Genomic DNA, 25,045 nt, shown 5'->3' on the forward strand with positions numbered 1-25,045 from the left:
TCATTTTTTGACAAACCAGGTATATTATAGAGTTGAGCATTCCTAAATAGTAGCTTCAACATGATTTTTATTATTAATGGAGATGCATTAACTATGAGGAGCACTCCTATATAGGTTCATATTAATCACCACCATATAAACTTAATTCGCATTAAGGCTTGACCACTACATAGTTGCTCTTTCAGAGAAATAGGTCCTGATTCCAGGACCGAAGACGAGATTCTATGATCATTGTTGATATCAATGCATCCATCACTCCCGAACTTGCAGGTGATTTTGAGGAGGGTGGCTAGTCGGCCGCCAAGAATGACCACAAGGGTGGGGTTTGGGTTCTGCAAGCATGTGAGGGAAGAAGCGACAACAAGGAGGAAGAAAGATCAGGGATTTGGAGCGAGGAAGATAAGAAATGTGCAAAGGTCAAGGAAGGAAATACAGAGAGTTGTCGTTGGAGTCAAAAAGTCAAAAATAAAGGCTATAGAAATACCTATTGAGCATTGGTGTTTTTTCGAAAAGTCGAAAAGTTAAACAAGAGGAAAGACAAAAATATTGAGCATTGATGCTTTTCAAAGTGATTTCCACCTTAAACGACGTGTAGTAAGGGCTATAGAAATATCTACCCTCTGACCGATTATTTTTCAACATTGGCTGCTCATTGGTTCGTCCAAGAAAAAATAAAGGGAGAAGCACACCGAAAATTCTAATATTGCAATTTAGGAAGCATCGTGGAGCCTATAGGGCCCTTTCTGTTAATTGTTCGAAGGCTCTATATATGACAGATTTTAGGATAAGCGATCGCTAATAATGCAACATCTCAATAGTGAAATGAAGTTTATCGGTTTGATACGGCAATATTTAATAGTCTCAAAGTGAGAGGGCTAAATTCCTAAGTGAGATCAAGGGTTTAAAATTTATTCAACAAAACACCTTTTCTGATGAAAAATAAATTTAAAAAAAAAGGAAAGTTCAACGTTGCAGCAACCATCCTGAGGCTTTGAATGTATTTATCAATTATGATCACTTGTCCACAGATACCAATACCAGCAATTGTTTTTTATTATTTGGTTTTATTTTTTTTTCATTGCTTCTGCATCAAAACTTGCTCACATGTTTTCTTCTTCCTGGGCGGGGTCGTCTTGGATTCTTCTGTGCATTGAAACTTCCACCGCATGAAGCCAACGACCATGAACGCATGGTTAGTGGTCCCGGTCCAGGATTTACTTATCTAGTTTGGCAAGTTTGAATTATTGGTACGTGCCTTAAATCAAACCTATAAATAAATAAATATAAATAATGAAGTAAAAGCAAAAGCGAAAAGGTATTTTGATTTATTTCTGATATTTGAAGGAGAAATTAAGGTAGAAACGGAGTAAAAAAGAAATTCTTCTCACTATGCTCAAGTACAAAATGAACATATATATATATATATATATATATATTATACAGATGGTATGTTGATAATTTTTTATGATCCTCGACATGCGTTAATATTTAATAGGCTTAAAGTGAGAGGGGTTAAATCCCTAAGTGGGATTAAGAGCTTAAATATATTCAACAAAAATGACTTTTCTGATGGAAAATGAATTAACAAAAGCAAAAGGAAAGTTTGAACGGTGCAAGCAGTGGGACTAAGTTCAAGGACGACTCGTCCCAAGTCTCTCTCTCTCTCTCCACTTTCCATCTTCCCAACAAATCTACCGTTTTTATTACTTCTTACTGGAGAGGTATCGCCTGGGATTCTCTTGTGCAATTAGATTTCCGCCACGTGAAGGCCACGTGGTGGAAATCTCAATTTTTTCGTCAAAAAAATTCTTAAATTTTATGTCCAATCTCACATGTGATCCGAATTGCTGACAAGAACTTTGAGGACGAGGTCAAGAGAGAGCAGTTTCCATCTTCACATGAGAGCAATTTCGGCATTTAGGGACCGGAATTCACGGCCAAAGAAGACAAGAAAATCAGGGCATAAAAAAAGCAGAGGATTCTCGGCATATAACCATTGCCAAAGAAAGCTCGAAAAAGAAAAGGATGGAGCTTTTCTTTACAGCCAAGAAAGAGAAATACAGAGAGAGAGAGAGGGGGTTGTGGTCGGCAAAAGAGAGAAAACTTTAATAAAGAAAAAGCGAGAAGTGGTCGGCAGAAGAGAAGAAAGAAAAAGAAGAACAGAGGAGGCAATTCTAGTGGAGGAGGTGAAAAGAAAAAGTGAAGAGAGAGAGAATCGTCGGGGCACGCGTGAGGAAGCGACATAGAATAAAAAGATGCAATTTTAAAATAAGTTTGTTTAATCTACTGTCGAATCATTTATATTTTCTCCAAGTTTACTTTTCCTTAGCACTTTTAATTTCCAAGAATTTTACTCCTTGCGGTTAAATTCCTCCATCGTTTCAATTTCAAACCCAAAAACGAAATCAAGTTCGGCACTGTTTTGAAGTTGAATAACTTTTGTTCAAGTTAAAATCAGAGTGAGAAAAATCATTTTATCTTTAAAGAAAAGGGCATGCAAAGGTGACCACCGTTGGAGACTTCCTCTTCTTTTCCCTTTCTTTTCCTTTCTCTCCTGGTGCATGCTCTCCCTTTTCCCTTTATATCTCTTCTTTTTCTTTTTCTTTTTATTTTTTTAAAGCCCACTTTTTGACCAAGTCAAGAAGAAGGGCAAAATGTTAGAGCAATTGCTAAACTAAACCAAGAAAAAACAATTGCCGAAAAAATTGTAAATTTTGATTTATTAATTTGGCTCAGGGTTAAATAAGAAATTGTGAAATAAATAAATAAATTTGACTAAATGAAATCAATAAGTTAACATCTAAAAAAAATTAATTGGTAATTCGATAATTAAGTAGAGAGACGAGTGGTGGACTCAACCAACTCATTTGAGGAGGGTGGCTCGTCGGCTGCCAAGAATGACCACAGGCGTGGGGTTTGGGTTCTGCAGGCATGTGAGGGAAGAAGCGCCGACAAGGGGAAGAAAGATCAGGGATTTGGAGCGAGGAAGATAAGAAATGTGCAAAGGTCAAGAAAGGAATCAGAAAGAGTTGTCGTGGAAAAGAAATTAAACAAGAGAAAAGACAAAAATATTGGACAGACAAACATATTGAGCTTTGATGCATTCAAAGTAGTCTCCACCTCAAAAGACGTGCAATAAGGGCTATAGAAATATCTACCCTCTTACGGTTTCTTATTCAACATTGGCCGCCGTTTCATTATTCCAAGAAATACTAAAATATATCGGTGGTCTATCTATCAGCATGTTTCTGCATTGCAAGTCACTGTCCATGTCCTATCATATATATTTAGAAAAAAAAAATACATGTCACCGGAAGTTATGTCGATTTGTTTATTATGGGTCTAATTTAATGCTCCGGGGTGCTTTTCGGTTTGTCCTAGAAATAATAGAGGGAGAAGTGCACTGAAGATTTTAGGAAGAAGCATCGCAAGGCCTGTAGGGCCCTCGGCTCAGGATATCAAGCTGCTAGGGTTATCCTCTTAACTTTCTTTGGATTTATAATCGTCCGAAGGCTTTATGTATTTGGTAGATTTTAGGATAAGTGATAATTAATAATACAACATTTTAGTAGTGAAATGAAGTTTATTGATTTGATACATTAATACTTAACTGGCTCAAAGTGAGAGAGGTAAATTTTTAAGTGGGATCAGGAGCTTAAATATATTCAATAAAAATGACTTTTCTGATCAAAAATAAATTAACAAAAGAAAAGGAAAGTTCAACAGTGTAGTGGTTGTCCTGACATTACGACCACTTGTTTTTTTATTTTTGGTTTTATTTTTTTTTCATTGCTTCTGCATCGAAACTTGCTCACATGAATTCTTCTTCTTCCTGGGCAGAATCGCCTTGGATTCTCCTGTGCATTGAAACTTCCACCACGTGAAGGCATCGACTATAAATACATGGTTAGTGGTCCCGGTCAACGAATTACTATTTTATGTCTAGCTTGGCAAATTCTAATTATTGGTGCGCGCCAACCGGTTGGATTAGATAAGTCCAACCAATAAAGAAATATAAATATAATAAAGCAAAAGAAAAAAGGTATTTTGATTTATTTACGAGATTTGAAGGAGATTTTATGGCAGAGCAAAAAAGAAATTCTTCTCATTGTGCTTGGGTAAAAACTGAATATATATATATATATATAGCATGTTAATAATTTTTTTTATCATCCTCAACACGCGTTAACAACATAATTTTTTAGAATAAGTGATCGTTAATAATACGATATTTCGGTATTGAAATGAAGTTTATCGGTTTGACTGGATAATATTTAATAAGCTCAAAGTGAGAGGGGTATATTTCTAAGTGAGACCAAGAGCTTAAATATATTTAACAAAAAATACCTTTTCTGACGGAAAATAAATTAACAAAAGCAAAAGGAAAATTGAACGGTGCAAGCAGTGGACTAAGTTCAACGAAAACTCGTCCCAAGTCTCTCTCTCTCCACTTTTTATCTTGGGATTCTCTTGTGCATTGAGATTTCAGCCACGCGAAGGCAACGGCTCTAAGCACGTGGTTGACACGCTTGACGAAATCAAGGGCAGAGTCATTCTGGTTTTTTCTCCGTCAGATTTGAGAGCGAAAATCAAGGGCAGAGTCAGAGCAAAGACGAAATGCATCGTCTCATTTTTGGGCATTCTTTCGCCGAGCTCGTGGCACTGATCCTTCTCCCCGGGCTTGCATTCTATTTTCTCAATAAGAAGAAAACTAGTGCGAGAAGAAATGCAGAAGATGTTGATACTGGCGCATCCGGTTCGATGACTGTGCCAACAAAAACTAATTCTGGTGGATCTAGTTTGTCTCCGACCAAAACTGATAACGATGCATCTAGTTCGTTGACCGCGTTGACTGAAAGCCGCTACGAGGTGTTCTTGAGTTTTAGAGGCTCAGATACTCGACATGGCTTCACCGATCACCTCTACCATGGGCTCCTCAAAGCCGGAATTGTTGCTTTCAGAGACGATGACGAGCTCTACCAAGGCGAGAACATCGGACCAAAGCTAATGGCAGCCATCACGACCAGTAAGATCCTGATCCCCATTCTCTCCGAGACTTATGGTACAAGCAGTTGGTGCCTGGATGAACTGGTTCAAATAATGGAGCGCAAGAAAAATAATGGGCAGATAGTGTTTCCTATATTCTATAAAGTGAAACCAGCTGACGTGAAATATCAAAGCGGGAGTTTTGGAGAGGCATTTCATAAGCGTGAGACGCGTTTGCTTAAGAGGTCTTTCGACCAAACGATTTTGGACAAATGGAAGCAAGCACTCCTTGAAGTCAGCAACTTGAAAGGATACGAAGCCAATTGGTAAAATTTCTCACCAAGACATTCTCTACTTTCTTTTAATATGTTTGGGTGCTTACTGGTTGTTCTGATCCTCACCTGCTTCATTTTCGTTATATATATATATATATATATAACCAGAAAGATCTATTGGCAGTAAGATCCTGCAATACACGAGTTCTATAAATTATTGTTTATTTTAGTTTTTTGCTTTAATGATATTGACCAATCTAATTATAGATTTTATTGTTGTGTTCCCATTCACTTGAATAAAAATATTTTTTGAATGAATTTTTACACTTATATCCAAAGATTTGGTAACATTGTGCCATTTTTTTTCTTGTTTATGTTGTGGGTTGCATTAATCTTCGTCTCAAACTTTTCTAATTAAATATTTATTTGAGATTAATAGTACAACTTATCGGTGATTAGAGCTCATAACATCATATACCATCACAATGATTGTCAAAGCCATAATTCTTTATCTTCCCAAAGTTACATTTATTAAATCATTAATGTCGTTGATTAGTTGCTATTAAAATTATTTTTACAAAAGAAATGTTTCATTGGTTATATATGACGATGGTAAATATAAAAAAGAAAAAAATATTATTTTTAATATATGTTTGTTTAAATTTTTTCAACGCATTTCCTGTCTTCGACAAGCAATTTCTATCTCATGCACCTGCACATATTGAATCAATGTTCTTATTTTGGGTAAAAATTATTCTTCAGCTTCCCTATAAACACAATAGTAGATCAATTAAAATCATAGAACATAGATTCAAAAGAAAAATAAGGTATTATATGTTATCATCCCTAGAGGCAATGAAAATTGATAAGAACACCAATCTAGAATGATACTAAAATTCACAACACGAGTAGAAACTTGCAAGCGTGAAGAATTGCACAAAAAAGAAGAAATCCCTTCAATTGCATTCAGGTAGTTCACAATATCATACTCTGAACAGCTTTTTGGATTGGTACTATAGGCCCAAAATCATCTTGCATCAAACGATATGGCTTGTTTATTGATTGATGGCCGGCTCTCATTCTGGGCTGGCTTATTGGGTTGGCTTATTCAAATGCTCTGCAAAATTTTCAAAAGTCACATCTACGTCATCCCTAATATCTTTAATAAACAACAAGTTTAAAATTTGGTTCAAATCCATAGCATATACAGTGTTCAAGATTCACAAGTGATACCCTCAAGTTTATTCTAGCTTAATAAATTATGTCAGAGTAATAGTGGAATGGGGCACGCCACGTGAAACAACCACAAGCATTTCTCAACTTTAGTCTTAGCATATTAGATACTATGAAGGTGTGACAAAAACGATTCTTAAATTTTTTAAATTTATCCCCGAATTTTTTTATTACTGCGCTCTCAATAGACAAACAATATAAAATTATTGTTTCCACATATTTGAACTCTTGTCACATTTGACAGGTCTGAAGCAGAGTTGGTGAAATTGGTTGTCCAAAAAGTGTTGAGTGAACTGAAGAAAAAGTTTGAATTGGTTACTTCTAAGAATTTGGTAGGAATAGGTAGTCATGTGGAGAACATTATGGAACTTATGGATAATAATTCTCATGCCCCCCTGTTTGTTGGCATCCATGGAATGGGAGGCATTGGTAAAACTACTCTTGCTAAAGCCATCTACAACAAGCTCTCCAATCAATTTGAGCATCATAGCTTCATTGCTGATATAAGGGAATCATGGAAGCATTATGGCACACATTACTTACAGAGTAAGTTAATCAATGATATATCGAAGCATGAAATTAAAGTTGATAATGAGGATGAAGGGACTAACTTCATCTCCTTCATGTTTAAAGCTAAAAAGGTTCTCGTTCTTCTTGATGACGTGGATAATGTCAATCAGGTGAAGTGTTTGGCTGGTAATCATGAGTGGTTTTCTTTGGGAAGTAGAATCATTATTACCACCAGAGACAAGAGGATTCTTGAATTAGCTGGGGTGGACCACAACTATGAACTTATGGAATTGGATGACAATCAATCTTTGATTCTGTTTAGCCAACATGCGTTTCGAATGGACTTTCCTCCAAGTAAATTTGAGGGCCTCACTCGTGAAGTTGTATCCACCACCGGAGGACTTCCCTTATCCCTTGAGGTTTTAGGTTCATTATTGTACGGAAAAGAGTCAAAAGTATGGAGAGATATGATAAAGAAGTTAAAAAAGGTCCCTCGCATAGAAGTGCAAGAAAAGTTAAGGATAAGTTACGAAGCATTAGAATATGAACAAAAACAAATTTTTTTGGATATCGCTTGCTTTCTCATTGGCGCTGATAGGAGAATCGTGTTCTACATGTGGGATGCTTGTGACTTTTTTCCAGGGGAGAATATTGAAGTATTGAGATTTATGTCATTAATAAAAATTGGAGATAATCATGAGCTCCAAATGCATGACCAATTAAGAGATCTTGGTAGGACAATCGTTCGCGAGGAAAACCAGCAACAACCTTGGAACCGTAGCAGGTTATGGGACTCCAAGGAAGTCTTGGAAGTGCTAAAGGGATATAAGGTAACCGTTTCTCTTCTTTTGTTCCCTTAGTCCATGTTCTATTGTTAGAGTAATGTTGGTCCTCTACTTAGTGCTTGCTCTAGTGAACATAGAACCTTCTAATATTAGTATCCTCGTTCGTATTTTATGCAATGACCATTAAAAAGAGAAATGTTTTACTTTTTCTACATAAAAGGTCGAAGAGATGAGTACTTTAAAATTCTATTTTGTATAATTAAGGATGTGATTGTATTTGCATTTGTGAAATTAATCATAATTACGACTCTATTGCTTTTAATCCATCATTTGGTTTGACTCTAGTGGTTGCTCAAAAGACTTGTACTTATTTACGGTTTCAAGTGCGACCTAGGTATAATCGTAAGAGCCAATTCATATATTAACAAATTCAAAGCCAATGTCTAATTATTATGTCTGTCTTACTGCATGATAAAATAAGCTAAACTAACCAAAAGAAAAATGACTATGCTGTACATTTCATATGCAAATATAATGGTATTACCTAAATTTTACAACTAAAAAGGTACATTTTTATATAATTATTTCAGTATTTTTCCGTGATTCCATTTCACTCTTTATCCATGGCACTATCATAAGGTGAAATCAGAGTGGTTTTGCTAAAAGTGATATAAGTTCTTCTTTTTAGTTTGCTACGCATTTGGTTTTCAGGAATAACTAATCTATTTCCAATCTATTCTGATAAAGCAATTATTCCTTCATTTTGTTCAAAAATAGATTCGAAATTACTATTCTCTCACAATCAGGAATAGTTGTTCCTGGGGAGACCAAGGAAAAGCTATTCCATGTAGGCGTGTGGCCAAGAATAGCTTCAATTTTCACATTTAAAAAATGCTTCACTTTCAACAATTAATTTTTTTGATTATATTTATCATACTTGAGCAACTGAGTTGTTGATGATTATGATTATATCAAATTGTAATCTATGGTTAAACTAAGTGTTATAATAAAATAATAATTTGTAGAGAATATTAATCTAACTAATAAATTATTTATGATTATGAATATATCAAATGTAATCCATTGTTTAACTAAAATTTATGACAAAATAATAATTTGTGGAGAATATTAATATAACTAATATTATTGTCATTGTTATTTATAATTAGAAAATAATTAGTTAACAATATTTCAAGTTACTATTAGTAAAATAATAAGTGCGTAATATATTAATATAACTACTATCACAATATTCAGTTTCTTGCAATTAGTTATTACTCAGATGGAAAATAAGAGTATATGTTTTTTTTTTATTAATGGCGTGAGTAGCACAATCGCGTAATATACATGAAATTAGTATGAAATTACAGAGATAGAGAAAAATATATATTTATATTAGAATTGATCAAATCAAAATTTTGGTTTTGCACATTGCAATTTGATCAAATTTCGCGCACTGCACGCATGTCCCAACTAGTATGATAATGAAGCTACAGTACCGGATGCACGCATGTCCCAACTAGTATGATAATGAAGCTACAGTACCGGAAAGAAGAAGATTACAACTTGTAAAGTTTTTACTCTATATGAGCCATTACGTCATAATTCTTTTTAAGACCCGAATGCTAATGGCCAAATTTATAATGGAAGTTGACATCCTTCACTTTGTTGGCCTTTTATAAATATTGTTTATTGGCGTAAAGAATTGATGTCTTCACATTCCTAGTCTCTTGAACTCATTAATGCACGTCAGTAGCAATATGCACAAATAATATTTAGATTACTTTAGCTGGATATAGCATTAATGGACGTTGATTCTTGCTTATAGGGAACAGACAAGATTGAGGCGATTATTCTGAGTAAAGGCAGCTTAGAAGGCTTCTACAAAATGGCTGAGCGAGATGGCGACATTTGCACAGCAAAACGATTCAAGAATTTGACGAATCTAAGATTTCTTCATATCGAAGGGCCACGTATATTCTTTAGTATCAAAGGGGCACGTATCAATGAAGATTTTAAGGACTCAATGGAGAAGTTAATATTGCTCCAATGGAAAAATTGTCCCATAAATTTTGAAGTAAACAATTTTCACTTAAAGAAATTAGCTGTACTCGAATTGCCGGATAGCAAGATAAATGATAAATGGGAAGGATGGAAATCTTTCATGGTATAAACAAGTCTTTCTTTTTTTTTTCTTCTTTTTATGCTTTCTTTTGAATCATAATCTCTCTAGACTAATTCCTTGACAATCATTATTATTTTTATTTTACCAGATGGCAAAGAAGCTCAAATATCTCGACCTCACGGATTGTCACTGCTTGAGAAATACGATCTTCCTCTCAGCTTTTAAGCATTTGGAGGTTCTCATCCTCAAAAAATGTCGGGGACTGGAGCAGATCGATCCTTCAATTGGAGACATGAAGGCCCTCCTTCGCTTGGATTTGAAGCGGTGTGAGTCCCTTGGAAAGCTTCCAGCAGAAATAGAGTCTCTGGAGAATCTGGAGATTCTGAAGATTTCTCACACCGGTATAAAAGAATTACCCAAGGGTATTGGGAGGCTGAGAAAGCTCCGAGAGTTACGCGCTTCAGCTTGCAGACTGAAAGGGGAATTGCCGGAGAGCATGTGCAATCTTTCTTCTCTACAACGCCTTGATTTTGTTTACTGCAAACAGCTCCAATCGTTGCCGGACAACCTTCCTTCCAGCTTAACAGATTTGAGCGTCACCTGTGGAAGCCGCAAATTGCCCTCACTTTCCCACCTAACCCATCTCAAGCGACTACGAGTTTGGTTCTGCAGTTTTCTCGAGTGCATCGAAGTGCTTCCATCAACACTATCGAAGAATTCAGAATGCTCCCAACCGACAGACATTGAAGAATCAGAATTACCACAATCCCTAAACACTCCCTTCGAGTTGGAATTCTTGATCGTTGGGGACTGTGGATTTATTAAAACAGTGGACGTTTCACAGTTTATCCATCTAAGGGAATTATACGTCATTAATTGCAAGAATCTAGTTGAAGTTCGAGGTCTTGAACTTGACAAATTGATATATTTGGAAAGCTTGACTGTCTCGAGGTGCGGTTCAATTAAGAGGCTGCTCCTTCCAAAATCCAAGAGCCTGAAGAAATTAGATGCTTCAAGGTGCAAGAAATTAGCCGAAATTCAAGGCCTCGATAGGTTGGAGTTTTTGGAAAGCCTGGATATCACTGAGTGCGCCTCCATTGAAAAGCTAGACCTTTCAAAATCCGGGAGGCTGAAGAAATTAGATGCTGGAGAGTGCAACAAATTAGCCGAAATTCAAGGCCTCGATACGTTGGAGTTTTTGGAAAGCCTGAATATCTCTAGGTGCGCCTCCATTGAAAAGCTAGACCTTCCAAAATCCGGGAGGCTGAAGAGATTAGATGCTAGAATGTGCGAGAAATTAGCCGAAATTCAAGGCCTCGATACATTGGAGTTTTTGGAAAGCTTGAATATCATTGGGTGCACCTCCATTGAAAAGCTAGACCTTCCAAAATCCGGGAGGCTGGAGGTATTATATGCCTATGGCTGCGAAAACTTAGCCGAAATTCAAGGCCTCGATACGTTGGAGTTTTTGAAAATCCTGTTTATCTCTGAGTGCGCCTCCATTAAAAGGCTAGACCTTCCAAAATCCGGGAGGCTGAATATATTAAATGCCGTTGAATGCATAAACTTAGCCGAAATTCAAGGCCTCGATACGTTGGAGTTTTTGGAAAGCCTGGATATCTCTAGGTGCGCCTCCATTGAAAAGCTAGACCTTCCAAAATCCTGGAGGCTGAAGGAATTATATGCCTATGGCTGCGAAAACTTAGCCGAAATTCAAGGCCTCGATACGTTGGAGTTTTTGGAAAGCCTGTATATCTCTGAGTGCGCCTCCATTAAAAGGCTAGACCTTCCAAAATCCGGGAGGCTGAAGATATTAAATGCCGTTGAATGCATAAACTTAGCCGAAATTCAAGGCCTCGATACGTTGGAGTTTTTGGAAAGCCTGGATATCTCCGGAAGCAAGTCACTCAAAACAATTCCAGAGTTACCTAGAACGCGGATTTATCAAAATTACTAGAACAAGTGGCCCACATTTTCTAGCGAATATGGATCAGAGTATACGGATGACTCGGATGAGTAATATAGTGGCAATGATCCACATTTTCTTGCGAAGGTACATAAAGCAGGTAAGTTACCGCCCAAATTTCATTTGTATTTCCTACTTGCAATATCTTTCAAGATTTACGATCTTGTCATTTGACGTTGTCATGATTGTATCCTTACTTGGATTCAAGGAATCCAGGAGAGATGTTCATGGAAGTTAATGTGTGCTTTGGCAAAATGATTTTGCTTATCATGCCAATAACGGAAATAGACGAAAAGGCTTTCTAAGCGCATCATTTGTCATTAGTCTTTGGGTAGGATCCTTCATCCTATGCAGAAAAATAAAGATTCTCGACATTTGATTGATTCTGGAATGCTGGAGGTACTGAATAAAAACTGATGTATGCAGGTATTTCATAGCATGCCAAAGGTCATTGTGTAGGTCGAGAAATGCTATATGAAGGACCCTATATGGCGGTCCTTCTAATGTGAGGTTTTAGTTTGCTCTCCACTCATCATGCAGTTCATGACTGGATGTTTCTAAGGCACCCTTACGAGTGAATTTACGGTGCAAAAGGAGCATCTTGATAGGGCATCCCTTCGTATGCATACGCTAATGACTTGGGATAAAATTTGTCCAACCATTGTGTTCCACACATTTTATCTCACAGAACTGTCTGCATTAGCTGATTAAGGTGATCGTATTGGTCTAGAAAAGCTAAATGCAAGAACAAGCTCTTCTCCTAGTGGTGTGGTTGTGAGTGAACTAGCAAACAGGGCAGAAGCAAAAGCATCGTGAATTATTTGGATCAATTGAGAAAATTACAATTCGAATTTTTCTGACTATGGATCCATGTTCATTTGGTTTGAATCCAGGATATCCCTAGTCCAAGGCTAATAATAGATTATCCCAAAGAATGAATCTTGATGTTTGTAGAGTTGGTATAGCCATCTGTCATATACCTGAACTTTTGAGCCAAGCAAGACAATTTGTTTTTTGGTTGGAACCAAGCAAGACATTAACTAGAATGTCTTTTGACATAATCAACCGTACTATGAAATAATCCGTTATATTGTGCATAAGCTCTTGTTAGTGCATTTACTTGTTGAAAATAAAAACAGAGGAAGCAATTCCATAAGTTTCCTGAGGAAACTTTTCGGTATCCTATATGCCATTTTAAACTGTCTTGCATTAATTCTAATGCATGAATAGCACATAATGATAACGAAAAGAATCATACTATGTCCCACAAAAGCAAGCAACTTGAGTTGAATTCACTATGTTAATTTGATCAAAGGCTTCTGTGGTTGATGATGATGAAGATGGCTTGTAATGACCATTTACTGTCTAAAACATTTTTTTTTGTAAACTTTTAGCTTTGATGGTACCACCATGCGACTTATGTGTTCAATGCTATTTTTATCCCTCATGAGTATGTGTCAGTTTCCTTAATAAGAGATGATATTTGACTTATGGGGTTAAGTAATTGAAGTATTGTTATTTACTTAGCAGCCTGCTGTAGACATTATTGGCTTTCGAATGGGTGAGCTCACGAGTCTTTCAAGATGGCGTTCTCGTTATCTAGGTATTGGTTTCGATGAGACATTTGTGGATTATGCAGTAGAAAAGGCTGGAATGCTGCATGTACAGGTTGAGTGATTCATAAGGGTGCTCTCATCTGTTGCGCAGCCGGTATGCCTGTTAAAATCTTTCGTATGATTTCTCTACCTTTCTTGATATTTTATGTTTGCAACTATTGTAATATCTTGCCTGTCTCTCATCATGTGTGGTATCATATCTTTACTGACACTAAATTCCTAAATTTTAGACGTGAAGTTGAACTATTTGTGGATAAGACACGATATTGGGTGCTCAGAATAACATATAAATGTAAGTCAAATAGCATTTAATTATTTGAAAAATGAGCTTGTTATCGATACTGTAAAAGAGTCATTGTTAGATGGGGGGCCTTTACACATGACTTAAACCTGTTCAATAAAGGTCCATTTAGTACCTGTTAAGGTCGTTATGGAATACTTGCCTTTACACATGACTTGAACTTGTTGAACAAAGGTCCATTTAGTACCTATTAAGGTCATTACGGAATACTGACAATAACACATTGTTATTTTGTTAATATTGTCATGCTTTTGAAGGAGCAAAAAAGAGAAATTGCATGAATTTTTTGTATCTTTGCTTCCCATGCCTCGCACAACTTAAGGTTTGTTTGTACATTTTCAATTCTCACATGCTACCCTGAAGAAATGCAATCTTACTTGTTTCAAAATGAAAATAATTGTAGTGTAAACACTCAGATCTAGAGCAAGGTCAGAATATTGGTAGGATCCTATGGAATTCTCGAGCCTGTGGCAAGCTTGTGGTATTTGCCTTAGGGGTCAAAAGCATTTTGTATTGGTTAATAGTGTGCATGCTGCTGAAGCTTTTGCTTTCGTCTCTCTTTCAGTTTGCAAATTTCTTCAGCTGGCTTCTGAAACGTATAAAGCGACTGATGTCAGAGCCAAGTGATCAACTTTTAGCATACAATAGGTTTGTCTAACTTTTGTCAATCAGGGTCCTTCCTTATGGTGAATTCCTATATACTCTTGTGAATTTCGACAGTGAACTTGTTGTTGTGTTCTTGAAGTTTCTATATGATCAAGGTCCTGTTATGCAGCTTCTGGATCTATCTGTGGCTGATGAAGAAATTGACATTAATTCGTGAGTGATTTTCTCTAACTTGTTCTAGTTCCTAAGTATACATCCTTTACAATATGGTACCTGGAACCCCAGAATCTTTAGTTGTTGGCTGTTCATACCTAATGGAGGTACCGAGTGGAATGTTTGGCATCACCATGTATAAAAAGCTTCCAGTAGAAATTCCTTGTGTAGTGTGTATTTATATCTTGCAAGTTAAAACTATTTCCAGTCATTTCAGTTCACATGTACTTTTACTTGGGCTGAGTTGTGACATGTCGTTATTGTTGATAAAATGCTAACCATTGAATTATAAATTTTTTCTCTTGTGAATTATCTGTGAGTTTTGCTCCGCCTTGGTTTCTTAATGAATTTCATTCAGCGAATAAGAAAAGGTTTGCCTAGCCCTAGTTATAGAATCATATGTATCATCGGGAGACATGAAGTGAGACTGAATTCATAATTGGACATAAGATGACCTTATAATTCCAAGGGTGGTGGGTCATCTTTTCATCCTTTGTACCTGAAATTTGGTGAGACAATGGCTTGGATACTGCGAGGTGTGGTCAGCTTAGTATTGCCTTCATGTACTGTAGCGGCTAATTTTGTTGGCCTTTGCAAGGTTGTGCAATCCATTTATATAGCATAGAATTAGAATATAGGCTGTAATGCAAATTGGTCAACTTTAAATGTCGGGATGATACATTGTCAAGCCTAGTATTATTTTCATGTGCTTTAGCAGCTGACTCATGCTTTAAGGCAATGTGACCAAATTAGTTGCCAAAACTGAGGATATGAATTAACGGACACCCGCCAAAGCCCTAAAGCTAGGATCTTTCCCGCAATAATACCTACAGGTTCTCCCAATTCTGTTTCATGACTGGAACAGGAAATACTTAAGAGCACTGCTCTTCCACTAGATGAAGTTGACTCGAGTTAGGGTGGTTTGCTGGGCTACAACTGTGGTTATTGTTGGTCCAGCACTATTTTAAGTAACCACGTGATAAGAAGGATTGAAATTGACGGGTTGATTGTCGTTTCTCATTGGATTAGAAGGTCTCACATTCCAAAAGATCAAATGCAATTCCTTGCACTTTTCTGCCGTGATATATCTTGTCAGGTTAGTAAGATGTCTTACCCTCATTATTGTCTCAGAGAAACAATGCAGAGAGTCAGAGAATTACTGCAGTTTGGATGATTTTGGGCACCGGATATTTGCAAAGGACACTTGCGAAGGAATTTCAACAGCTGGAATGCAGGTATTAGCAAAAGAATTAGAAAGCTGAAATGTAATAGAATCTTGTTCGTGTATAGAAGTTCTTACTTGAATGTCTTGCTTATTGCTCTTTCATCGTATGTTCTTCACATTAATGCTAATCTACTTTTTCCATTCATAATTGTTCTTACCCATGCCTCAGTGGTAACTATGTGATAAATCATTATTGTTATCTATTGTTTGAAGTGACTGCTTTTTCCCTCCTTCAAGTCTGGTCCTCATTGCCAATATGTGTACCAAATGTGAAATTATGGACCTCTTTGTATGCATAATAGGAATTTGAGTATGATTACCTGGGCTCAAAATTGGTTTCTATAAACATTGCAATCCTTTAAAAAAAAAAGCTTGTGCTTTTGGTTTTACCCAACTCATCAATAATTTGAGCTGAAATAGTCATTTCTCGTTTGGCTGATTCAGGACTTCTGTTAATGGGGTTTGTCTGTGGATATTTCTATACATATGCCTCTTACCATCGAGTTGTACCTATATTTCTTTGCCTGAGTGACCAGAACCTTGAGACTGTAATGAGAGAAGGAGAGAAAGAAAAGGAAACCATTGGGTGTTAGGGGTTGTCTTCTGGAGGTTGTCCTCAACAATGGTTTTTCACTTACCCTCTGTCTAATAATCTAGTTTTTCGTATTTAATCTCAGGTTTGATTACTTGACAATGTACATGGAAGCTTTAGTTGGGTGATCTTATCAGATTGGGCTCTCTGTTTAGCTTATGATCCGTGTGTATGGAAATACTGCATCTCATGTTTCCTGATTCGAATCTAATTTTATCATCACAGTTTCAAGGAAGCTTCCCAGATGCCTTTCTCTTCTATTTCAAAAAAGATACTTTGTAAGAATTCATTGCCACTATTCCCTCTTCCGTCAGTTTCATCATCCACCAGATACGTTCCCAATTCACTGTCCTTCTATGGGGTATATACCTTTAATCTGAAAATACAAATATTATCTAGAGATCCACATGTGCAGAGTACAACTACTTTTTCATGCTAATCACTTCTCTGTATGGCTCTGCAGGATGACTCTGAATTTGCTTCGGATCATATTTCCTTCCAAATACCTGACAAGTCTTTTTTTGACGTAACAAATTGTATATCAGTAGTGTGAGGACTTACCAATGATTTAAGCAATGTGAAGCAGGGAAGACCTTTGGAAGGATCTTGTTGTGCATCCCTCCTGGTCACTGTTGTGTAGATTTGCCTCTATATAAGGTAAAAGCTTGGAATATCATATTTTAAAGCCCAAATTTGCAAATGTGGCTAAGATATTCTTTTGGAAACAGGAACATCAAATTGTTATGTTGCTAAATAAGATGAATGATACTCGTGAAAACTTGGGAGATACCGTGATGACAATCTTGCGGGCAGTGACCTCGCATTTGTGCATATTGCAGGAACCGCTTGCGCAAATAACTGGGAGTTGTACCAATTGAAGGTAACTCGTGGATCCGGAGCTTGCATATTGATTTCTTACTCATAATATCCCGAGTTCTATTCCGATCATGTCAATTCACTATTTAAGACATTGATCACAAGAGGAAAAAACTAGCATATTGTGCTGTTCTGTCGACTCCTGTTCTTTTCAGAGTTTAAGAAGTGGCTCTGGTTGGACCGGGAACCAGACCTGTCAAGTCTGGTTTCCCAGCAGAAATGGTATTGGTCAAGAACTGGTGCTATTGACCCTGTTCAACCGGTAACCAGGTGTACCTGTCAACTGGTACCCAGCAAATCTGTCAACTAGTCTGGACCAGTTCTTCTTTCTTCAATTTGTGGTGGATAATTTATTTATTGACCGTATTGGCCTAATATACTAGAAAATTGAACAGGATGCTATTAAGTTGACATCAAGCGTGTGTAATCTGTTTAGATGCTACGGTGTCTGCCGACTTACTGGGCTTCTTTTGTTCTGAATGTGTGCTATCTAATATATGCAGAGTATTCTATCAGATGACATCACATGCAATCGGTTCAATCGGTCAAACCGGTAGAGCACGGTTCTACCTGTTTGACTGGCTGAACCACTGGTCCGGTTTTAAAAACGTTTGTTCTTTTTTTTTTTTTTGGTAAGGAAAACGTTTGTTCTTTTATTGTTCCTATTTATTATTTTTCTGCTCTCCTCATCAGCATGAGTACCAGCAGCTTAGTTTTTCCTCCTATGTGCATAATGCATATACATGCCAATGCATGCTTGCGATTTCAAAACGATGTTTTACTTTCTGCCTTACCGTAGCTGCAAAAGTTCCAACATATCTTGACAGCTGGAGCCTTGTACTTTGTGTAGGTTAAGAAATGTGTATTTGATGGCCATAATGGGTTAGTAGTGCCCTTTTTGCTTCTAGTTTGTGAGGACATTTTTGCTTGGTTATATTATTCTCACTTTTGAAACAGTAACCCAGTGAAACTACACATCTAGGACCCTATCTTGCACCTGGAGATGGAGAATGAGAAGCTTCGCGGCATTCCCCATACTGTAGTTCCTCCCTTGTCAGTTAGTGGTAAGAACATTTTGACACTGTCATACTATCGAGCTAAGGATCAATTCATTGCCATGCCATCAATTGTGTAGTTCTGAAATTTTTTTCTTTGAGCTTCTTACCATGTCCATTTGCAGTTTTGGATGTCTGGAAACTTATTGTTGCCCATGCTCTTTCCTTTGTGCATCAATGTTTGATAAACTTGCCAGTGTCAGTAACAAATTTATCTAGTTGGCTGGGTGGTGGAACTGAATTAATCCTGTCTATGCTCCTTACTACATTTCCACTTAGAACCTACTCTTAAGTTTAAATGTGACTGGCATAGGTACATTGTGCCTCCTTAAGGGACCACTTCATGTTTGTTCCTACAGATTGAAGTTGTACAAAAGTATGCTCCAAAGAAGAACATTTTTTCAGTCTAAGAGGTAAAATACTGAAGTACTAGTTTTTCCCCCAAATTTTAAATCAATTGAGAGAAAAAAGTGCGGAAAGGATGAATCTATAGTCGCCAGACAAATACAAAAAGAAAAATAATCCTCTTATGGTAGTTGCATTGCAGTCTGAGTTACTGACTGAGAACCACTGTGTACAATTTCATGATGATAGATCAAGATAGTGTAGAGTATTCATAGTTTACATGCATGCCGTAGCCTCTTTAGGCACACAAGGTTTGCTTCCCGCCTGTGTTTTAGCATAATGCATGTGTTGTACTTTTTCTTTTACCCAGCAAAGGTATCTAAACATCACGTTAGCTATGGCCATATATTCAAGGAACAACAGACTGAAATCAAGTTGATGTTTTTTTGGCAACAGCAAGTAAAGGTGTGGCTTGTGTTTTAGCTGCAAGAATGCAGGCCCTGGTCTACATACTGGACGAGGATGAAGATGAAATTTCTGATTCAGAATGACGGTTTGTTCAAGAATTTGTGGTGGTTATGCCCGTGTCGTTCCAGTGGGTGAACCTCTTAAGACTTGAAGCTGCAGACATCAGTGTGAGAAGCAATGCATGTGGGCTTTCTGACTGAAGCGCTTCCACTCCACCCTTCTTGGAGAGTCTTAATTTATACCTGCCATGTGCCTTTTCTGCTAGGCAGACATTTGTCGAAGAGGAAGATGGAGTACAAGGTAACTATTTATCTATCGAGTTAGATAGAATTGACCGAAAGATGCTGAGTCATGGCTTCTATCCGGTGGAAACTGTCTTCGTGGTATTGCTGCAAGCTCTGAGACCTACTCGATAGTGCCCAGCTTTTGCTCCATCTGTATATGTTTATTGTTTTCATTTGTAAGAGAACCAAATGTTTGGTTTGGATTATTTATACTTTGGGTTGAATGGTAAATGATTCACGCAGTGTACTCGACTAACAAACTTTTCATTTGAATGTTGAAATCTCTCACCCGAGATTGACTCGCTCCTTCACGTGTCATTGTCAAGTGATGCATCCCATCCTATGTGCATAATACATTCTTGTGTGGAACATGACTAGCCAAATATATATATGATTTCAATGTGGTAGTAAAGAATATATGCTATATTCTAATCTCAGAGATTTGGAATCCTCAAATAAATGGTTGGTTTAAGATCTTGAGATTATGTCTACAATATCGTTAATGGATTTGCAATCCTCAATAAAGAGTATCATGTAGTCTTTTTAACTTAACGATGTATAAACATTCAAGAATCTAAAATTGCTTCATTGCGTTACTCTTTCTCTTCAAATTATTGCCAATCTCGAGGAGAAAGAATGTGTGAATGTAACATGTGCATATGTGACACTTCTCTTCTTATTTTTATTATTTATCGTGATGATAGCTTTTTGTGAACTTTAGCTGAATTTACTCTAAAATTAAATCCTCCTTTATTCATTGCCCTCTCAAATCTTCACGTCTTCAATGAATTTACTCGGTATTTCAACATGGTATTTCAACATGAGCAAGCCCTCTTATCATCGTCGCCTCATGAATACGTACGAGGATTCGAACTTGTGATCCAACAACGTAAGGTTGCCACTCGCTTTCAAAATGCGCGGGAAAATTGCAGGTTGTCTCTCCAGCGAGTGACACGTGTCCATGACCTCGTCTTCTCCCTTCCCTTGGCACGACACCCCGTTCGTGGACAGCGTCTTGATCCTCTGTACGCATCGCCTAGTGTCTGGAAGTTCTGCATCGACATTGAATTTCTCGACTATTGGATGCCTATTCTCAGTCCGTGGCTTCATTTTGCTGTCCACCGCCTTCCCTGAGGATCTTTCTGTCAACGTGGATACGAGGCCGTGCGAGCGCGGTTCCGCTGCTCCTTTACGGATGCTCTTCGTTGGTAAATCTGCATTTAAGGCCCTTTAGCTTCTCGTGTAGTGGGAGTATCGCTCGGAGTAATCTTAAGTCCCTGTCCATCTGCTGCTCGAAGGTCACCGATGAGGTGATGCACGAGACCTTGAAGGGTGTTGGAAGAATGCCGCGGTTTGAAGCAAAACATCAAGCTTTGTTGGAGAACTTTGAGGGAAATTGTGATCGCTTTCTGCGTTTGGTATGCACTTGATGAGGGTTTCCCATTGGAGATTTCGAGTCCTCTTTTTGCTGTCGTTGCATTTGAGTGGGTCGTTTGGTATGATGAGGCAGCTGGTAATTGAAGCCTCATCCTTGATTAAAGCTGAGTCGAACTACTCTTTTTCTTTTTTTTTTGAGACGTGAGGATTTTGGAAGGCAAATTGATTGTTCTGTTCGAAATTGGTTCGAGGCTTGCAGAGGGTATTGCAGCCTGGTTGAGGGACTGCGCCAGAGGCCTCAGAATGCAACCAAGCTTTTGATTGGTAATTGGTGCTTTCAGGCGAGCAAATTGTTTTTTATTTCAAATTTAGCCCATTCGTAGTTTGAGGAAGTTCATCCTAAATTTTATTACACCGGAATCTGGTTTACATTGTTTGCGACTCTGCCCGATGTCGACCGGTGCAAATGTACATTGTGCCTCAGAATAACTTACCAAAAGACCAAAGAAAAAGCAGCTGGTGTAGGGTCAGTCCATATCCGGCTCAGTAGGCATGGACACGGAGAGCGTTCGCCGCTCGACTAGGGAATAATTCCGCACGTTCGAGTTCGATAATAAATCATCACAAATTGGAAAATAAGAAAAAAAAAATGGCATGCGGTAAGGGGGTGGATTTCGGGTGGTGATGGCAAACGACATGGTCGAGTATTTTTATTCGGCTGAGTGTTTCGAGCTTGGGTGGTGACAGCAAATGGCTCGGTCGAGTTTGAGCTTTGGCCCGTCGTCTCGACATTTAAGCATGCGTGAATGTTTACTCTTGTAAGATGCCGATTTTGAATAATTCGTTAGCATATGTTTTTTTTTAATTCAAAAGTAAATGAGGATGATCACATTGCTTTTTTTCCAAATTACATTTCAATAACTAATCCACCACCACATGAGCAGCAATGTGATGTCCCATGAGTCTGACGTGGCGGGCCTTTACGATGTTTGACAAGCGGAGGAGGAGGGCTTTGTTAGGGTGCGCAACTGGATTACCGTTGAACATATGGACCCGAATTAAACGATATCGTTTATTAGACAAACCTGAACATCATGCCGTATGACATTATTTGTAGATTGACACGAATTAAGGCTCCTTTTGTTCCGCGAAGAATGAATGACTTGGAAAATATATTTATAAAGGTGATTGCTTGTATTGCTTGAAATAATTGATCAATGAAATACGTCTCATCATCGATAATAATTTATGTCTAGATATTTTCATGCATGATGAGAATTTCTTGTGTTCTCATATATTTTGCAACCGTACGAGCGATTATTTTTTCAAAAATATTTTCCAAATTGTTCGCTTTCTGAGAAGGATTTCAGTTGGCAATTCAATACATATCACTACTTTGGAAGTGATTTCAGCTTTATCTTTTCAACTGATAGATAAAGATATAGCAATTTGATCCGTCGCACAACTCGTGTGATTTCAACACACAAGTGTACATATGCGGGCTATATGCAATCCGAAGATCGACACACGAATGGCTAGACCACTCGATCCGCGCTCAACTTATAGATTTTCCTCTTTTCATTTTTAATCAGCAACGACGCATGTTAGCGTACAAAAGTGCATTGTTTTTGTCTATAGCAGAATCCACCGGATCAAAATTCTCGTTCGCAACAAAAAAGAAGTTTGTAAAAACTAAAAAGCAAATAGGAAAATCAAGGGTAAAAAGAAACTTCCTGATCACCATCGTCCTCGTAACGAATTTCAAGGAACAAACTATTGGGTACTTTCCGAAGATTACTAACCATCGATCGGAACTTTCTTCCATTGGAATAACGAAGATTATAACAAAGTCCGGTGCTTTCGGAACCGATCGGCAGACGATCACGCACGTTCCAAAAGAATTCACGATCCATTTTGGTACGGGGAAACGGAAGGTACGAAGTTAGAAACGAAACGGAGAAATGAACGAAATGGAAAGAGGAATAGAGTCAGCGTTCGCCTTTCCGCATTTGGTGGTGATTATAAGATTTAACCTATTATTAATTCAAAAGATTCATATTCCAATGCGAAACGAAACATGTCCTTACTTCTTAAGAGAAGATAACAGTACACTTGTTGGGAGCTTGAGAAAGCTGTGCGCTTTTTCACGAGAGATGGTGGCTGCTGTTTCCGGCTGCTTGGCGGAGCTTTCTAGCGATGGAGACCGACGAAGAAGGGTCGCCGGCGTGTGCTTCCGTTTCAGCTTCAAGTTCGACAAACCCCGCTTTCTTCCTGATGGCCGGGTCGATTCGATTGTGTTCCAACTCGGTTTTGGTGAGGTTTTTGCTCGATTTCTTCCGGTTGGCGGCGGGCGGGTGAAGATGGCGTGAGCGGAATCCGGCGAAGGATTTGATGGCCACGGTCGCACGGAGGACTCAGAAGGAAGGTGGGGGTGCTTCCGTTTCAGCTTCAAGGTCGATTCGATTGTTTTCCGATTCGGTTTTGGTGAGGCTGTTGCTCGATTTCTTCCGGTTGGCGGGCGGGTGAAGATGTCGTGAGTGGAATCCGGAGAAGGATTTGCTGGCCATGGTCTCACGGAGGGACTCCAAGGAAGGTGGGGGGTGCGTCGTCGCTTCGATTGGCAGGAGGCTGTGGACCATCTCTCCCGGTAATTTGTGGGTGTCTTCAGCGATGGCTTGGTGCGTGCCCCTTTGAGTCATTGGCCTTATCTCCTTTTGCTTTTCCTAAATGTGTTACGCTCCTTTTCCCCAAATAAACCACTTCAATTGCCAATCTAGCTCAAATTGCGTTTGATGGAGAGTTGGTGAATATAGAGAGGTACAGTGCTCGAAAGTTTGATTGAGAACACGACGTTGAACTGAGAAGTTGGTGTTTTACACACAAATGAAGAGTGAATGATATGGAAATGAGAGTGAAAATTTGGATATGACATAGTTGCAATTAACGAATCCCAAGCTGATATTAATTGAATGAAGGGATGTTTATTTACAGGCGCGATAGATTCCTATCAACTTCTAGACGAGATTGGTGCCTTAGGAGATTTCCATAACCTTACTGGTAGTCATCTGGACCAACCGCAAGTGTACCATACTCCTGTATTGCCATCTTGTTGCCCTTTTCGGTACACCAGTTAAATTGTCCATGAAGATATAGAACTCAAATTGGAGGGGATGTCATTTATGATGGATAGACTAGCTATGTCAGATGCAGAAATGGTTGCTGCCCACATGGAGTGGGCTGGTTTGACCCCTGCAGAATACCATCACAATGTCGTCAGGCATCTATATAGTTTTCCTTCGATTTCTGTTGGTGACTCTCACGATGTAATATTATTTCTGGTTTGATAACCCCTGCAGAATGCCATCTCAATGTCATCAGACTTGAATTTGATTGATGTGCTCAATTTCATTCTCATGTAGGACAAATAATTGTCACCTTGTTGCAGATGTTGTCATCGATGATCTAAAATGTTTCAAATGTCAATGACGACTTAAAGTAGTGTTTACTGGTGTTGAGCTCATTGTGAGGATCTACGGTCTAAGTGGATGGTGTCATATAGAAGCAGTCATCCATGACATGCTCATTTTCATCAAATTAATAGTTTCTTTCCATTATTAAAAGTTACATATGTCCAATTGTCCAGTTCAGTCAAATTAGGAAGGTAATAATTTGGGTGACTCCTAAATGAGAGAATTTGTATGTGCCTCAATTATGCTTGTGGGGGAAAAGTTCGTAGATAACCGGTTATGTCATTAAGCTATAAATGTTTGGTCAGTGGTACAATTGCTCAGAACTTGGTTGATGCTGCTGCAATAAAGTTTCTTTGCGATTTCTACAAATTTACTAATTGTTGTCCACTTCATGGATTAAGTTTTGCTCTAAAGAGCTTATTTTTACATGTGAAAGTTATCTGACCAATCTAGCTGTCGTTATGGAACCGTGGATATGTGGTGTGCTGCTTTTTATATGCCAGTGCTTGCAGCAGTTATACATACTGTGGTATATTTATTTTTAACACGGTATAAATATTAAGCAGAATGGAAAACTGTTAAGAAGCTTGTAGTCCCATGCGGCAGCTGTGGTGTGTCTCAATTGGGAGGAGGATGCCCAAGTGAATAGAGTATGCATCTTTCAAGTTGAAAAAGTTAATATAACTTCTCGATCTTGATTCTTAACAGACAATATTTTATTGTTCATACCTTTCATG

General features: G+C 38.0%; 2 protein-coding genes and 1 pseudogene across 21 annotated transcripts in view; all 3 read left to right on the plus strand.

Moving 5' to 3' along the window:
* The first annotated feature begins 4,554 nt into the window (after window positions 1-4,554).
* Window positions 4,555-12,886, plus strand: LOC115687878 (disease resistance protein L6-like). Of its 4 annotated transcripts, XM_056315898.1 has the most exons (6): window positions 4,555-5,312; window positions 6,739-7,834; window positions 9,618-9,956; window positions 10,063-11,980; window positions 12,089-12,211; window positions 12,307-12,886. In XM_056315898.1, the coding sequence occupies exons 1-4, from the start codon at window positions 4,618-4,620 to the stop codon at window positions 11,869-11,871; spliced, it is 3,939 nt and encodes a 1,312-aa protein (XP_056171873.1). In that variant the 5' UTR covers window positions 4,555-4,617; the 3' UTR covers window positions 11,872-11,980; window positions 12,089-12,211; window positions 12,307-12,886. The 4 variants fall into 4 exon arrangements, with proteins under 4 accessions (XP_056171873.1, XP_056171872.1, XP_056171875.1 ...); XM_056315897.1 differs by lacking the exon at window positions 12,089-12,211; XM_056315900.1 differs by lacking the exon at window positions 12,089-12,211 and having other exon boundaries at window positions 7,741-7,834.
* Window positions 12,887-14,451: 1,565 nt separating this feature from the next.
* LOC115687897 (anaphase-promoting complex subunit 4-like) lies at window positions 14,452-19,766 on the plus strand (annotated as a pseudogene).
* A 2,883-nt stretch (window positions 19,767-22,649) lies between these two features.
* LOC115687901 (anaphase-promoting complex subunit 4-like) overlaps window positions 22,650-25,045 on the plus strand; it is a 30,817-nt gene continuing 28,421 nt past the window's right edge. For 6 of the 17 annotated variants that reach the window (XR_008817474.1, XR_008817476.1, XR_008817478.1 and 3 more), the window contains exon 1: window positions 22,650-23,263. Coding sequence is in view for 1 of the 17 variants with exons in the window: in XM_056315930.1 (XP_056171905.1) it covers window positions 23,230-23,263 (34 nt within the window). In the remaining 16 variants the exon portion in view is untranslated. Of the gene's footprint in view, window positions 23,264-23,291; window positions 23,517-24,874; window positions 24,959-25,045 lie in introns of all 17 variants that reach the window. The other 11 variants (XR_008817479.1, XR_008817475.1, XR_008817462.1 and 8 more) reach the window with 9 other exon arrangements.

The sequence above is a fragment of the Syzygium oleosum genome, unplaced genomic scaffold (genome assembly GCF_021117445.2).
Source record: "Syzygium oleosum isolate NSW1041296 unplaced genomic scaffold, Sole_v2.1 Sole_v2.11, whole genome shotgun sequence".
Classification (NCBI taxonomy): Eukaryota; Viridiplantae; Streptophyta; class Magnoliopsida; order Myrtales; family Myrtaceae; genus Syzygium; species Syzygium oleosum.